Source organism: Candoia aspera, chromosome 2 (assembly GCF_035149785.1).
Source record: "Candoia aspera isolate rCanAsp1 chromosome 2, rCanAsp1.hap2, whole genome shotgun sequence".
Classification (NCBI taxonomy): domain Eukaryota; kingdom Metazoa; phylum Chordata; class Lepidosauria; order Squamata; family Boidae; genus Candoia; species Candoia aspera.
Genome location: NC_086154.1, coordinates 99598781 through 99615962, shown reverse-complemented (window position 1 = coordinate 99615962; position 17182 = coordinate 99598781). Strand labels below are relative to the sequence as shown.

At 39.7% G+C, this 17182-nt stretch overlaps 1 protein-coding gene across 1 annotated transcript in view; it reads right to left on the bottom strand.

The window, feature by feature from the left end:
* The window catches only part of FOXK2 (forkhead box K2), a 50400-nt gene extending 36239 nt beyond the window's left edge, over positions 1-14161 (bottom strand). The window contains exon 1 of the mRNA XM_063292570.1: positions 13731-14161. Coding sequence (XP_063148640.1) covers positions 13731-14122 — 392 coding nt within the window. The 5' untranslated portion in view covers positions 14123-14161. The remainder of the gene's footprint in view (positions 1-13730) is intronic.
* Positions 14162-17182: the final 3021 nt, after the last annotated feature.

Here is a 17182-nt window from a genome sequence, read left to right as displayed (position 1 = left end):
TTCAAGACTATTCACTTTACTTTTGATCTGGTATGGTGGTCTCTGGAACTGAGAAGAACAACAGGAAACACACACACATACCTTTACCTAGTTTGCATTGTGGGGATCCTGCAAAAGATCCTAGGCAATTTAACATTTCAAACAGGCTTTTGTACAGGCCCAGAACTTACATATGTGAATTCACAAATGAATACTAGAAGAACTAACTTACAAGTAACTAATTCTTCATGATCTCTGTGATTAATAATACCCATGGACAGGTCAGACAGCATTCAAGATAAAAGCAACTAAGATGGAAAGATTGACAGAGACAAGAAGGGAGCAAAAAAGGAGAATGCTAGCTTACCTGTAGCCTAGAAGGCAAGATAGTCACTGCACAAACAAGAAAAGAATACTCCCAGAAGTGAGGCAGTACTTTCACAATCTTGGCCAGGTGCTGCAGATCTTTCCAAAAACCATAGATGAATACCAGATGACCGGTAGAGATGTAGAAAATGGTGATGCTCACTAGGTTCATCTCAGATCGCAAGGCTAATGTTCTTGGGATAAGAAAGGGCAGTGCCACGCTCAGGTAGGGGAAGCTGAGAGGCAGCTACAATTTATCTGTACTAAGGTGCTATCATAGCCAAGCCAGGATCGGCTCTTTCCCACCTGCCCCTGCTTTTCCTTGCTACCAGTAGACACTGCCCAGAGTCTACTCCAGAAGGCAGGCAATGACAACCTTGCTCCCCCATCCTACCAGCACCCTTCATGCAGAGGGGAGGCCCTGCACAGGAGTAATGGCAGATTCTGAGACCACTGCAGGGCATCAGCCCAGGCCTGGCTATGGTATAAACAAGGGAAGGTGCCTCCACTTGGAAATTCAATGCTTCTGCATTACAATGGAGTTCCCAGGCTCTCTTCCACAGAACCAATAACTTTGCTCCAAGAGCTCTCCACACAGCAGCCATCTACTACATGGCTAGCTCCAATGTCAACAGCAAGAAATCATCATCATGCAACTATCACCATGACCTAAGTGACCAAAAACTAGCTGTTTCACAGAAGAGTTTTTATTTAGCAATGTTATGTTCAGTAGCATAGTGGGATACTCTTCATTGTCTTTATATGTTGGACTCCCTACAGACCTTTATATCAATGTATGAAAAGGCTTCAGTGTAACAATCATTGGGCTAATGAACCAGACTTCATATGGCAGTCATCACGATTTGGCTTACCTTCTGCATATAGGATGCAGGTCACTACATTAGAGAAACCCCAGTTAACTATGAATTCTGCGCTGATGATAGTCATGTCCAGGTGATGGAGTATGCCTTCATACAGAGAGGAAACTCTGCCAGACCAGAAAACAGACAATTTGTTCTTGAGACTGGTGAAGAATGGGTCTGAACCAAGCTACATGGGCTCACTGTTGAGCCACCAGGACCAGCAGTTCAATCCTGGAGGGCCCTGGAGAGCTATTTATCAGGGTAAGCATCACCTTTTTTCTTAAAGAGAGGCAAGAAAGAGATACAAATTGTAACTGTAGTCTAAATCTTAGTACAGTCACATGACTCACACTGAGCATGCAATCAAAAGCAAAGTTTAACCAAAAGACTTGGATTATTTATCTCACTTGTACCCCACCACACTCTCAGCAGTTTCACAAAAATACAAATGTTAGAACAACCACAATCCAATAAAATTCATAAAGCACACACCCCCAAAAAACCAATCCAAACTCACAGCCCCCAAAAAGACAAGCATTAAGCCCCAAACACCTCCAGAAAAGCTCTGTCTTCAGCTGTTTCCAGGAGGCACATAAAGCTGGGGCTAGTCTAACTTCCAGTGGGAGGCCATTCCAGAAGGCCAGAGCTGCTACAGAAAAGCAGTGCCTCTGTGCCATGATCCCCCAAAAGTGCTAACTGCTAGTTGCTTTCCTGACAAGATCAAATAAGTTAGGCCAATTCAGGTGAAAGCAGTTCTGAAGGTAGTCTGATGCCAAACCACAAAGAAATTTATAGGTTAATACCAGCACTTTAAATTGCACCAAGAAACCTACTAGAAGCTAGTGCAGGGCTCATTACAGGTGTAATGAGCTCTGATTAATGAATGCTGGGTAACACAGGGGCTGCTGCATTTTGGGCCAAATAAAGTTTCCAGGTGGTTTTAAAAGCAGCCCCACGTAGAACATGTAGCAATAGTCTCGTGAAATTATGACAAAGGCATGAGTAGCAAGGATCTCATGTCCCAGGCAGGGCTACAACTGGTGCACCAGCCAAAGCTTCCATCTGCTATTCAAACAGGAGCTACATGTCCAGGAGGACCACCAAGCCTGATAAGAGTTCAAATAACATTTTTAACTTAGAGGCCTCTGCAGCTAGACCTAGAGAAAACATCTCAAGGAGGGGATGTACCACAGCCTCCTTCAAGGCTGTTAGCAACACTCCTCCCTGCAAGGGGGCACTGGCAATCTCCCAGATCCAGAGAATAACACAACCTCTGGCTACACAAAGAAGACATGAGGAAAAGTGTCTAGGTCACAAGTAGTAGAGAAGATCCTAGAGAACACCCTATCTACTTCCTTAGAGGTTACAGGCCAAAAATAATTCTAGATAATCTAGCAAGATGCTGACACAATCGCCACCACAGACACTGCCCAAGAGGAAGCAAGACTTGGGTGAATCTAAACAACTTTGTAAATGAAACCCTGTGGTGACTGGTCATAATGGGAATTAGCTTCTTCCCAAAAGAAATTTAGCCTCCCTGAAAAGAGCCACTGGATGAATCTTGCTGATGCAATAAGCAAAGGCAAGTAAGAATCTTTCACCTCCCTAATCACAAGAGTAGGCCTGAATCTTTGCCAGAACAGATTCATTGTCCTGCTCTAGGCATTGTTTGTGTTGCTTCATCTCCCAGAGGCCTCCAAATATCAAGGGGCAACCCAGAATTGGGCAACAGGGAGAAGCCATTTAGGAGTGATCTCATCAAGGGCCTAACTCACCTCCTATTGCCAGCATCAATCTCACACCAAGCACCCACCAGAAACTATCCGGGTACATAAGGTGCCTGCGGCAGACCATCCAAATGTGTCAAACCTGTGAAGGTTATAGTCAGTCATCAATCGCAGCTGGACCAAGTAATGATGTTACTATGACAAAGCACATTCAGACTTGAAGATTTTGTTACTATAGCCTTATAATAAAAGTAGTATTACCTTGTTTATTGTTGGTTTCCAGGTCTGGTCTACCTTGGAGGACTGACAGATTGACACCAAGTTGCCAATCATCATTCCACTGAAATGGCCATCCTGGTACCCTCCAATTTATCATCCATGGTTTGATACCAACAGGATGCAGCAGCTGCCCCCCATCCATCTTGCTCACCCAGCATGAGCATTAGTATCATCCCAATTGCCACACTATAACTAATCATCCCTCCCCAATCTCTGCATAGGTTGGCAACTTGCCAAACCACTCAGTTAACCTCTTAACATTACCTATCCCCCACACAAGACATTCCAATTCCCAGAAGCCTTCAACACATTCTAGCCACCTGTACAGAGTGGAGGCAAGTTAGGCACACAGAACCTCTTCCACTGGTCCTGGGCACCTCCCCATACCCCCAGTCTCTACTCACACTGCAGTTGGGCTGCCCTCACTCCTCTCGCTCTCATTCAAGGGGCTATCACACCCCAGATATACTGGAACTGACCCCTCCCCCGCAGCACAAAGGTACCTATTCCATCTTCATTGATGGAGCACTTCCTTCTTGGAAGATCTCAAAACCAGCCCTAAATCCTACAAAATACCACTTTTCGCGGCTCCAGTCTGGCTCTGCCACTCCTCCTCCTCCTTGTTATTGTTCTAGGCCCAGTGTATGGAAAATATCACAACCACATCCCCATGCCATCCTAGTTTCTGTTGCTTCTCCAACTCCAGCGTGCACAGTCCCTCCAGTGCTCTGCCAGGTTTGTTGCCACACCAGAGCTACCTTCACAGACAGTCACTGGGACTCTACTCCCTATTGGTGCTCAGAGTGGGATGGAGTCCAGTAATGGTGACAAAACAGCCACCATATCAACTTACTTAGATGTTGCCACCACCATTGTTGCTGCCTATCTGGCTCCATCCCACTACTCTGATAACAGGGGTCAACAGACTTCACCTCCAAATCAGTATTTCTGCTGTCACCGCTCAATTCCTCTTCCAGTTTTGTAGGACTTAGGACTGGTTTTGAGTAGTGGAATAGAGCCATCCTCTTCTGTTGTCTGCCTCATCTCTCAATTATCTGCACCCATGTGACTTCCTCAACTGGCCTGATGAATTACTTCATCAGTAATTCTCCAGTGCTTCTGGAGCCTCCAAATCCACCAATCTATAATTCCCATATATCACTAACACCTACATCAGGATTAAACCACAAAACAACTCTCCATCATATCCGTATCCTAACTTAGACCTCCACCATTCTAGCCATTCTCCTTAATGCCATCTTGGAAAAAAAATTACAGCTGGAATTACTATATGTGGACAGATTTGTCTCACATGAAGCTATCCATAATATGTAACCCTGAACTAGACAGCTCTTGCTACAAAAGAAATCTCACAGACCCAAATATAATCTAAAGGCAGTGTCAATATTCATATTGGTTTCAAGTCTGTCCTGACAAATTAAAAATTAAGAAAGAGAAATAACAAATTCAGACATTTGTTGTGAGTTATCCTATCAATCATTACATAATATACAAACTAACAGATCAATAAATCAAACAAAGGTACAGGTAAGAAAAATGGTCTTCTAGGACAGCCCCACGTAGATCAAATTACAGAAATCTAATCAGGAGATGACATCCTTAGTCCAGACAATATTCCAGATAATATTACAATTAACGTATCAATTAAAGCTGGATGAAAGACCTCCTGGCTATGGCTTTCACCAGCACCTCAAGCAGGAATTCTGAGTCCAGGAGGACTGCTGGATTATAAACCTGCTTTCTCGGGAAGAGTGCAATCCCATCAAAAGTCAAAGATACAGCAGTACAATCCTGGAATCAGAAGATTTCAAAATCAACAGCCATTCAGTCCTGCTTCAGTTGACTCTGAGCCTGTTTTTCACCATTCAGTTCCATTTTCTAACCTTTTCATAATTGTTCTGAATTTTGTCGTTGCCTTCCAGATAACAGCTATCCCATATGCAAATCTGATAAGCACCTGCACTTCATTCGAGTCATTAATAAATGTGTAGAAGGTACAAGCCCCAGGACTGAACTTTATGGCATCCCTCTCAGTACCTCATTCTGGTTTAATAAGGAACGACTATATTAATAAGCATTCTTTGACTACGCATTTCAAGCCAGGTATATATCCACTTAATTGTCATGCAGTTTAGCCTACATTTAACTACCTGGCTAATCAGAGTAACACAGGCATACAGTATGTCAAATGCTTTGCTGAAGGTAAAATGCATTACATCTACAGCATTCCCTTCATAATAAGACAGAGATCAAGCCAGTCTCTTATACTGGCCTTTTGATACAACAAGCTTAACTAAGTCAGGGGATAGATTTAGTGTATAATGCAAATGGAGTGGGTCACCTGACTCAGTCAATTAGCCCTAAGTGTGTGTTTTAATCTTAGAGTTACAGTGGCCCTGTTACTTGAATGTTTGACCATGCGGTTAATGTACTCTTCTGACTTTCATGGCAGACACAAAGACTTAGAGAATCACAAAAATTCTTTATCTCTGTGGTCATTTTTGTTTTCACGCACACACATAGCCATACAGGACAGTAAAAATAAAACAAGAATGGGTGGAAGAAAATAGCATCAACTGATTCATCCTACCATCCTACCAACACCTACCAGCAACTGATCCATCCACAGTTATAATGCCATTCTGGATTTTTTTTTTAAATAAAAGTACAGTCCTCTACTGTGGAAGGGAAAACATTTAAAAAATAAGAAATGTGCTCCATGTCAGCTGAGAAGACTAAAAAAAATGGCCAACTGATAACTGATCAATTAACCTTTACTAGTATGACACTGGCATAACGTGACAATCAATCAGCATGGGGAAGAAGATGACTCAATCAGGAGTGTCACATGAGCATAACCAACTAGAGGAGCAGCAGCTACATAGCGTTTGTTTTGCCCTTCCCTGCCAGACAGAACATTCAGTTCCTACCAACTTGAACAGTGAAGAGCAGCATACCTTGGCTCCATTTGCCCACTCCAGTAATTCTGGCCCCATCCAACAGCCATAGGAACAAGAGCTACAAATTACTATTCAAGCAAGTGTTCTAGCAAGAAACATCAGGCCAGCCTGATCTGAATGCCAGAATGTAAATGCCAGCAAGCTGCTCATCACTTCTTTCTGGTCTTGAGAAACTAATCTCTCTCCTCTCACTTTTTTGGGGAGGTTTTTTTAAGAACATATTTCTGTATTGATGGACACTATTTGGGGAAGCAATTGTCTACTATTAAAATGTAATAAGTAAATAAATAAATCCATATTACTGACTACACAAGAAGTCAGATCTAGTTTTGTTAAACAAACATTTAAGAAAACTGAGATTCTCCTCTGAAATTCCTTTCAATCTATTAATAACCTTATTTTAAAAAAGGTAAAAAATAGTTCAACCACCCACACAGGCTACATTTAGAAAAATCAAAATAACTTAACAGTTTAGAAGACAAGGCAATTTGCTCCACAACACTGAAGGTCAGGGTTATCTCATTAGAAAATAGTCTGTATAGAAAAGTACTATATTGCATTATAAAGATGCCAGGCAGCATCCAATCTGCCATTTTCCCAATATTAGATTACACTTGGTTTTCCAAAACTACCATACATTTCATATTCTTAAGCTTTTATGATAGTATCAAATGTCAAACCATGAATATATTATTTCTCCTATCTGGAATTAAAAGGAAAGCTCTAAGGTATTTATTAAAAGGAGATAAGCTCCACAGACTATCACACTCTTCCTAGTGAGAAATTTCCAGATGATTTGAAGAAAAGACTATTTGAGATAAGTGAAGCTAGCATTAAAATGTAAGATTTTTAGAGGAAATGATACTGTGGATATGCATCTTAGGGGGGGAAAAATATTTTTAAACTGATTCACCAGAACTCTTAAGGATTACCTGTTGTAAGCAAAATATGTTATTGTGAAATAAACTAAAAGTGCCTTAAGTTTTTCTAATACTAGGGTTAAATGAGCATCTAAACATTATAAGATGCCTTTGGACAATGGTGAGCAGTAACTGCTATTTCGGTGACAGCAAAACCTGCTTTGGCTATAGAGTTTCCCTATTCTTTCCAAATGTGAGATGTCAAGTCTCAAATACCTGAAACTGAACTTTCTACCCAGTAACCTCTAACAATTATATTAAGACTGAATTACTTAATTGTGAAGCTCTGTATGGATTCAATCCAATGTCAAGCATGTGAACTTCCATTTGAGCAACGTGTTGTCATCTTTGTCTCTTCTCACCTCCCTGAATCAGTTCCACAGACGTCTCTGACCCTCCAAAACAGAAGTTGGGAATCTTCATGAAAGAATCTAAAACCCTAAATTCTATTTGCAGTAACAGGTGGCTTTTGTTGGTCCAGTTCTGATTATTTCACAACACTGCATCATCAGACTCAGCTATATAGGCAAGCACATGGTGCTGCAGGACAGTGGTCCTAAGGAACTTCAGCATTCTATTTGGGATTTCACAACAACTATGGGTATATTCCAATTTGTCATTGAGCCCATATATACAACAGGGTATATCCCCACCCTAGTTCTGTTCATGGATGTGGTAGGGATGATCTGACTAACAGAGCTTAATATCAGATAACCCTTTGGTGGGAGTTGTGGGTTAACAGCACCAGTTCTTTCTGCAGGGGTATAGCAGACATATCTACTTCCAGAGACTTAGGGAATCAACTAAATTCCAGAACGGTCTGGAAGACTTCCCTATATTTAGAAATGATGATCAACACTGCTTAGTTCAGCAATGGAATGGTGAGATGAGGAAGACCATTAATTCAATCACTCAGTTCTCTAATTTCTTATCATACTGCACACAATGAAAACAGGCTTATGACATTTACAACAAATATGGCAAGGAATTCAAGACAATCAAACATATATAAAAATATTTATTTTGCTTTCTTCACTACATTCTCAGGTAACTGTGTCAAGCAGAACACTTCCACATAGTGTGAGAATTAATATCTGACCCAATAATTGTGGTGCATATGCCTTCATCAGCCTTCTGTGACATATTTTCTGAGCAGTCTGAAGATAAAATTGTCCTGCTCTATTTCAGGAAAACTAAAGTAGAATATCTAACACATCATCTATTCCAATTCTAAGCAACCAGTTTCAGGTGCACCCTGAATGCACAGGCAAGAGATTTGCAGTTATATGGCCAACCATATGCATTCTCAATTTTAGTGTATCATGGCTGATCACAAGCAGTTGAGTCAGAGTGTACGTGCATGAGATATTGGCTCAGTTGACCGGTATTATATCTTCTCCTTAAAAGGAATATGAATACTAGCAGTAGTAGTTAAATACTTATGAGCCCAGGATAGGTTTCTTTTTGCAAAGTCATGGGCTAATTATTTAAGAATGGTTGGCATCATCCTTCACGCAAAGATACTTCATTCTGTGATAATGCAAACACTACAGTAGTGATGGTCCAGTTCCAGATATTATATGATGAAAAAGATTTCCTCAAGTACCCCTTCAGTATTGAGTCAGTCTGCGTTTGGATCAAAATTATCTTGGTTACTCAATTGGATGATCCTTGTCAGAACAGAAAGACTGCAATCCTGCCTGATCTTGCAGTGGTGTTTGATGCTATTGACCTTGATGTACCATCTTACACTGTCTCTACTTATCCTCACAGTTGATAGCATTGGGTTACCACAAAATATCATTTTGTCCCCAATACTATTTAAAATTTTTATGTCGTCTTTGGTATTAGTGACTGAAGATGTGGATCATGATGTGGTCAATATGTTAATGATACACAGATCTATTTATCTATGGAATCTGAATTGTAATGCCTGTATAAATCCTATGTCAGGGTCTGGATGAGGACCAATACCTGAGAATGAATCCTGATATGACAATAGTCCAGTGATTCCTAAAAAAATACTTTATTTCCTTGATTTGGATAGAATCAACGCTCCCTCGAAAGTAGCAGGTACAGAGTTTGGGAGAGTTCAGTGAATCATCACTATCACTGGTTGCCTAAGTAGGCACAATGAGAAAGGAGCACTTTAACCAAATGCATTACAGGTAGACCTCACTTAATGACTGCCCTGTTTAGCAACCATTCAAAGTTACAATGGCGCTGAAAAAAATAACTTTATGACTGGTCCTCATATTTATGACTGTTGCAGCATCCTCGCAGTCACATGACTGCCATTCAGGCACTTCGCAACCAGCAGGGGTTTACAACTGTGTTAGGGTCCCAAAGTCATGTGAGCAAAATTTGGGTGCTTCACAGCTGGCTTCCAACAAGCAGAGTCAATGGAGAAACTGGCAGTACAATTACAAGTCATGGTCATGTGATGTCTCACTTAACGACCATGGGTGATTTGCTTAAAGACCACAGTGGAAGTGAGACTGTAAGCCTTTCATGGTCACATGATGTTTCACTTAATGATGGCATCACTTATTGGCAGAGTTGTCGGTCCCAACTGTGGTTATTAAGTGAGGACATTTTTTTTAAGTTAGTACTGAAAAGATCACAAAGCCGATACCAGGCAAGCCTCTCTCTAAGATAGGCTCTGGATAAAAAAGAAACTGAAAGAAGGAGGAAAGGAATCAGCACATGAAATCAAGAGTACAGAACTCTAAAGTGTACAGTTAATAATTTTTATGGCCCACTATATTATCAATATTTTTTTTTTCTTGCAACAATTTTAAAAAAAAAACTTGAGAAAACTGGATCCTAGTTGCCGAGGGATAAGGAACTTTTGGCCCCAATAAACATATTGCACTCTGCAGAATAACCAAGTTTATTAAGTACATACTGTACATTTCAACCAACAACTATTTCCTTGAAATTCAGCATACTGATAGCTTTGTTTTAGTTGATGCACAGCAATAATGCTCAGTATTCTCAGCAAATTACTCGTTTTAAAGATTCCTCAGATTGTCTTCTGTGGGTCCAAACTATGGCTAAAACCCAACTCTGTCTTGTCTTGTACTAGATTTCTTGAGAAGGTTAATAGTGTAGCTAAGCAGACTTGCATAGCAGCTGTTTTATTGATGCCGGTTAATTTCTGAGATTTCTAAGTTGTGCCAACAAGCACAAGCACAAAACTATATATATATATAAAAATAAAAAGACAGGAAGACTAGTTAAGATATTACTGGATAGCCAGTGCCTATTTTTAAGACAATGCTTTTCAGCTTTTCTAATACTAGATATTATAAGCCCTATTCATACCTCTGTGAACTGAAAAGGAACCAATATTATAACTGAAAATGGAAAAAAATCAACTTAATATATTTATATTTTCAAATCTCTTGATTTTGAGACCTCATCTGACTATTTTAAGAAACTAACCAAAATTTCCAATCCCAATCTGCTTAACTCAGAGTACCAGTTAAACTCAGTTTGTTAATTAGGGATTTGTTAACAAGGCAAAATGTTTCCTCAAGATGAAACATCACAAGTTGAACAGCTGCAATTTGAAACTAAGTTCTCAATTTACAAAACCTACATACTATTCTCAGACCCCACTGATAAACTCATCTACAGCATTCTACAAAAACTGTGGCAGATAAAAAGCTCCACCTTTTAACCACTATTTAGTAGCCTGCATATTTTAAAACAAATCCTGCTACTATGTTTAATCTTTGAAAATCCAATTGCTATACCAACATAAAGACCTCACCTCACACTGTTAAATAAGAAAACTTGAAAACAATTAATGTGAAAAGAATGAGTAAGAAGCTTATTTAAGATAAAGCAACCATAATTGATTACATTTATGTCAGTATAAATTTCATATTTATTTATGTAAATGGCATGTACAAATCACTACTCTCTGCTTCATAATTTCACATGATTTTTCATATGGAAAATACCCTTTTTAAAAGTAGCATAAGTCTTAGCAGTTATTTTAACTTTTATTACCTAAAGAACAAGTTTAACTCCATGTTCTATGCTTCTGCAAGAGATTACTTTACATTCACAGAAGATTAAAAATAATTTGGTAATGGAAAACACCATTAAAACCCACAGAACATAAATTCACATAAATGATAAGAATCAAGATACAGAGCATCTTTTGGGAATCTTGGGAAACTATTTGGACTTCTTTATTTTATAATTTATACACACACACACACACACATGCATACCTAGAAGAGATATGGAGAGAGACTAATACTATTTTTGAATTAAATCATATTTATTTTTATTTACTGGGTCTTGCACGCTGATCCATTCGCTGGTAATATAATTTGATAGTTTTGCATTCTATTTTTCCAAATAAATGGAAACAGTATGGCTTTGCACATATTTTTCCAAATCAGAATATTAATGGCACATTAAAACCGATTAAATCTAAATGGAACATGGATAAACTGCTTAGTTAAACAGGACTTTTTCAAAGTGCAAGTAAACATGACAGATGAAACCTTGGCAAAGATCTTAAGTGACTGGAATTTCAATTCAAGCCCCTAAGGAGATAGTAAGGAGTAAGGAGATCTCAAATTTACCTAAGTATTCATCCTAAAATTAAACAACATAGGATTCTTTACTATGTGTGATATTCATGGCAATGAATAATGAAAGATTTGATACTATGTTATTTGACAGCCATCAACAATTGAAACTGACATGAGAAAAATTGCAATCCACAGAAATGCTATGTTTATCTGTAGATTAATCTTTTTCTCCCAAATAATTCACCTTTAAATGGAAGAATTGTCTTAGCCTCACTAGAATACAGCTATAGAGACAGATGAGTTTTTTTCTGTTTAATCTTTCTTTGGGGAGAACAGTCTTAACTTCAGAAGCATTTCTTTGGGACAACTATTGTGGCAGCAAACTTGGGTTGTAAGTTTAAGCCAATTTATTTGAAAATTCTATTGAAATCACAAAGTTTACCTTCAAAATCAATGTTTCCAATAAGCATCAGCTTTACTTTGAACAGAACTACATATTGTAAGTTAGCAACTATGTCAAGAAAATATATGCTAATAAAACAGTGGGCAAATCATCCCAAAGCACCTTTGCAAAAAAATCACAGTGCAGGAACGTATTACCAATATCCCAACATTCTGCAGGTAAACAGATTTTATAATTGGATATTCTGTGATTTTTTTTCCTTGCAGGCAAATATAAGGTTTTCAGATTTGGAGTGGGTGGGGGAAGAAATGATCTACCACTAATAGATATATCATTCTGTGGAAAGTTATATATATAATCATATAATAGCATAAATAATGCAAAGCATCATATAATAGTTTGTTTTATACCATGCCTTATCATAGTATATGCATGATGCACTCAAACAACAAAAGACTTTTGCACAAAATTCTGTCATCCATAAGGCACCAATATTTAGTGGAGAAGTCGCTCAAAAATAGCTACAAAGGATAGTCCAAAAACCACTAGACTCACAAGGAAATTTTTTCTCACAACTATCTGGTCTGAGTAACTCTGACAAATTTGAACAATAGTAACAGAAACATTTCAAGTTTCAACATTGGGAGTTCACCTACATGTCATTCAAGATCTTGATTTTTCTTTTACATTACAGCACTATCCTTTATTGTATTATGTTATGCTCTTCTTTTCCAATTGTAGAGCATGCAAGGTGGTACAGTGGGAAACTACATTTCTGCCTATTAATCTGGAAAACAACAAATTAAAACAAGACAGAATATCTGACTTTTCTAATAATGACATCCCTGGAAACATTAGGAACATTATAAAAGTCAAGTAAGTCATTCAATTATACTAGCAATATGGCATTATAAACAGGCACATCACTAAGCAACTTTAATAAGCAAGACGATCTAGAAAGCACCAACTTAATGTATTTGCAAAATGTCTTTTCTATTTTAAGACTAACAATCTACAAATATTTTCTCAAAAGCAGTCCTTTTCTAAGCCATCCTTTCCCACCTTTTTTGAAAATTAAAACCCACAATGTTTTAGCCACAAGATATACTCTCCATATGGAGATACTTCTATGTTTAAAGCCTGAAACTGCATTTTCTATCGAAAACACCAGGCCTCATACACCACTCAAGAAGTATAGCAGAGTACGTGCATCATGTGCAGCCTGGAAGAAAACTCTTGCCCAAGTCCATGTAATGAAAAGTATTTATCTGTAACTGCAGTTATGATGCGAAACTAAGCTTTTAACCAAACAGGAGTTACTTCCAACAAAATAAATCACTGTCGGCCCAGCACTGGACAAAACAGAGAGCAACCAAGCGCCATGTCTAGGCCAGCCTGAGCGAAGTGGGGCTCATGTGCTGCTGCAGACACCCTTCAAGCCTCCTTGTGCGGGTGCTGCCGCGACCAGAACGAGGCTCCAGGGGTGGTGTCCTTCGGCTTTCGAGCCCCCGGAGAGGCTTGAAACGCCTGGGCTCGCCTCTCACGCCCCCGACTAACACGCCGGGAAGGCGAGAGTGGCGACCAGCGGGCAAAGAGGAGGAGGTCTTCGCCGGAACGCGTGTCTCCCGGCACTCCCTCCCTCCGCCTCACACTCACACGCGGGGCAGCTGCAGCGGTGGCGCCCCCCGGCGCTGGAACACTCCGTCCACGAAGACGCCGTTCTTGCCCAGGCAACGCAGATAGAAATCACCGCTGCCAGACGAAACACCGACGGCAACAGGCGGAGACTGGGTACCGGTACCGGTCCCATCGCCGGTGATGATCGAGGCGGGGCCGCTACTGCTGTTGGCAGGGGCCTGGGCCTGTGCGGGCGGGGCAGTGAAAATCTCGAGGTGCCGCCGGGAGATGAAACTGGAGTGGCCCATGCTTACGTCCACCGAGCCCTGCGAGGAGTTGCGGCCGATGGTTACTGAGCGCTTTTTCATGAGGTATTCGAACTCGCGGCCCTCTAACCGGGCCACGGCTGCCGATGCCGTCCCCACCGCCATCTTGGCCGAGACAGCGCGCGGGACCGAATGGCCCCCTCTGTTCCCCCCCCCGCGCGCGTGCGCGCCCTCCCCCCCGACTCCCCACACCGCCCGCCGGGTCGGCCCCAGACACCGACAGACACAGCAGCAGAGCGCTACCGTGCAACCCACACTCACGCTATCCCCTTCCACTAGACAGGCTGCCGGCTTAGCCAATGAGCATGCTGCACGCTCTTTGGAGTTTTTCGGTATCCACCACTCACAAGCGTCACCGGGATCAACGCAAGGCAACAAGGTAGATTGTGCCGCGCTGGAGACAGGCAGGGAACCAGATGGAATTAAACTACGGACTGGATTTCTAATAATTTGGAGTGGAACGAGAGTAGAATAGGTTACTAATAGAAAAAACTTACTGCGGCAAGAACTAGCTTTCAAAAATACTGGAAAACTTCACACATGAACTTTAAGGAATTTAAAAACTTCTTAACTTAATGCTCTCAGTTCATTCGTTTACAGATAGACACCCACCCACATGACTGAGTTGCATAGGTAAGCAAAAAGAATCAACTCTCCCTCTTTACTTTTTGAGAGATAATACTGAGTTTATTCTATAATCTTAGGGTGGACTGTACGGCAGCAGTAGCAGTCATTTTCATACTGTATACCAGATTAAAGAGAAATACGCATACGCAAGTATTTTCTTAAAACATTTAGCATTAATGTAAAAGGGGATACTATTTAGTGCAAAAGAAACACTTCGAGCCTTTCTCAACTTACACTGACTGCTTTACATACACTCGTTAATGTCACAGTTATTGAGGTACTTAAGCTATCCATTAAGTTTTCCGCTTTTTTTAAGCTAAGAAATTTAACTGCATATATTGGGATACATAACCTTTTGTCACATTCACACTTTTTGTATGCAGTTTTCTCTTACATATTTTGTGCAGCATTTTAACCACCAACCTTTAACATACACTTTTACATTTTTAATTACCTCTATACAGTATATTTTTTATGCACCTATACCCATTCAAATATATTTAACCCGCCTTTATTATTTTTATAAATAAAATAACTCAAGGCGGTGAACATCCCTAATACTCCTTCCTCCTCCTATTTTCCCCACAACAACAACCTGTGAGGTGGGTTGGGCTGCAAGAGAGGGACTGGCCCAGGGTCACCCAGCCGGCTTTCATGCCTAAGGCAGAACTAGAACTCACAGTCTCCTGGTTTCTAGCCCGTTGCCTTAACCACTAGACCAAACTGGCTCTCCTATCCTTATATTTATGTGTCTTCCCAAAATATATATGGTTTTATTTTTGAGAAGAGGATGATAGTCCTAACTGCTTTGCCAAAATGACAGATTCTATTTGGCAGATGGAAGCAAATAATACTTTTATGCTGTTACATCAGCTTTCTCTTGATAGAGATTGCTTGCCATCAGAACTAGCAGAAATAACAAGGATTATTTGTGCCCCAGTCAGCTAAGATTTTTATTACAGCTCTCACTTTCCAACCTATGAAATTAGGTCTATATTAATTTGCTTTGTAGCAAAAAGGTCCCAGATTTCCTTGGCATTTACAGGTTGGTTTGAGAAGGATAACTGCATAAGATCTTGGAAATCCTCTTCTTAGACAGTAATAAGATAAATAGAACAATGATATATGTTCTGCTTTTTCAGTGGCATTTAGCAAACAAGAGTTTGTTGAAGATCAGAGGCTAGTACACCAAATCTACTGTTTACTTCAAAAAATTTGTATTTATTTATTTGTGTTTACCACTTTTAAGGGGTACACACTCAATATGGTTTATAGAATGTTAAACAAAAATTTAATTTAAAAACAAAAAAATCAAATCAAAGTAGGTCAGAAACAACAATATTACATGTTTTAAAAGCGATAAACCTTTAGTCCAAGATGAATATGTCTTAAAAGCCTGCAGCTGTGTTTGTGAAGTGCACTCAGTCAGCCTTTTTCAATGTGAGCTGCCAAGAGTCATTTTGACTGTGGTGGCACAGAAATAAGTGTAATAAATAAATAGAATAAAAACAAACTTTACTTTTTGGCTTCACAAGACATTCTGGATTTTAAGACTGCCACATGGGCTGAGTTCATAAAATATGCTAGAGTACACTAAAATATAATTAACCAGCTTATGGCTCAGTGTGTTGTATAAACTCAAGTAACTAAAAAGATAGTACTGAAAATACTATAGTTTTGATTTCAAGAGAGTGCCTTGAAGCAGAAGCAGGAACCAAACTAGGGCAGACCCTATCTCTGGTTTGCCTCAGATGGAGGAGGGACCCTCAAAAGGACCTTTGATGTTAAAGGGCAGGCTTATTCGTGCAGTGGAGAGAAGGGGACGGTGGGGAGAAGATGGTCTGGTCCTTTGACTTGGTTAAAAAGATTTCATTTATGTTTATAGTCCACTATTCTTCTAAGAATGCAGAGAAGGAAACATGGGGAGAATCTTCCCTCATTTATCCTCACAGCAAAAAGTCAGAGTCTGGTAGCACATTTTCTGAATAATTTTTTTTTAAGGCAAAAGCTTTCGTGAGCTATGCCTTTTAATAAAATGTGTCCGTTGGAAAAGATGCTACCAGATTCCTCCTGATTTTTTGCTCCTATAGACTAACATTGCTTTCCTTCTATAGTATCCTCTCCTCACAACAACTCTATGATGTAAGCTGGGCTGAAAAATACCAACTGACCCAAAGATATGAGAGCTCTGTGGTCAAGTAGGAGAAGTTATTTCAAACTGAGGATAGAACTAACTGGACACTGTGTATTTATTCAGGATCAGTGAGATACATTTGTTATACCCCATCCCTTTAATAAACTAATTTCTGAATGTTATAGTGTTCAATTTAATAGTAGTATTTAATACTAAACTTTAAAATTATGATAGATTAGAAGACCCTTTTGTATATTTTATACCATGTTTTCTATTAATGAAGACTTTAATTTTTATTTTTAAATTCCTGACATTTTACAATGGATTGTCCTTAACTAATTTATTTACCGACAACCAATGTTTGCTGTGCACCTCAAAGAAAATATTTCATGTGATGGAAAAGG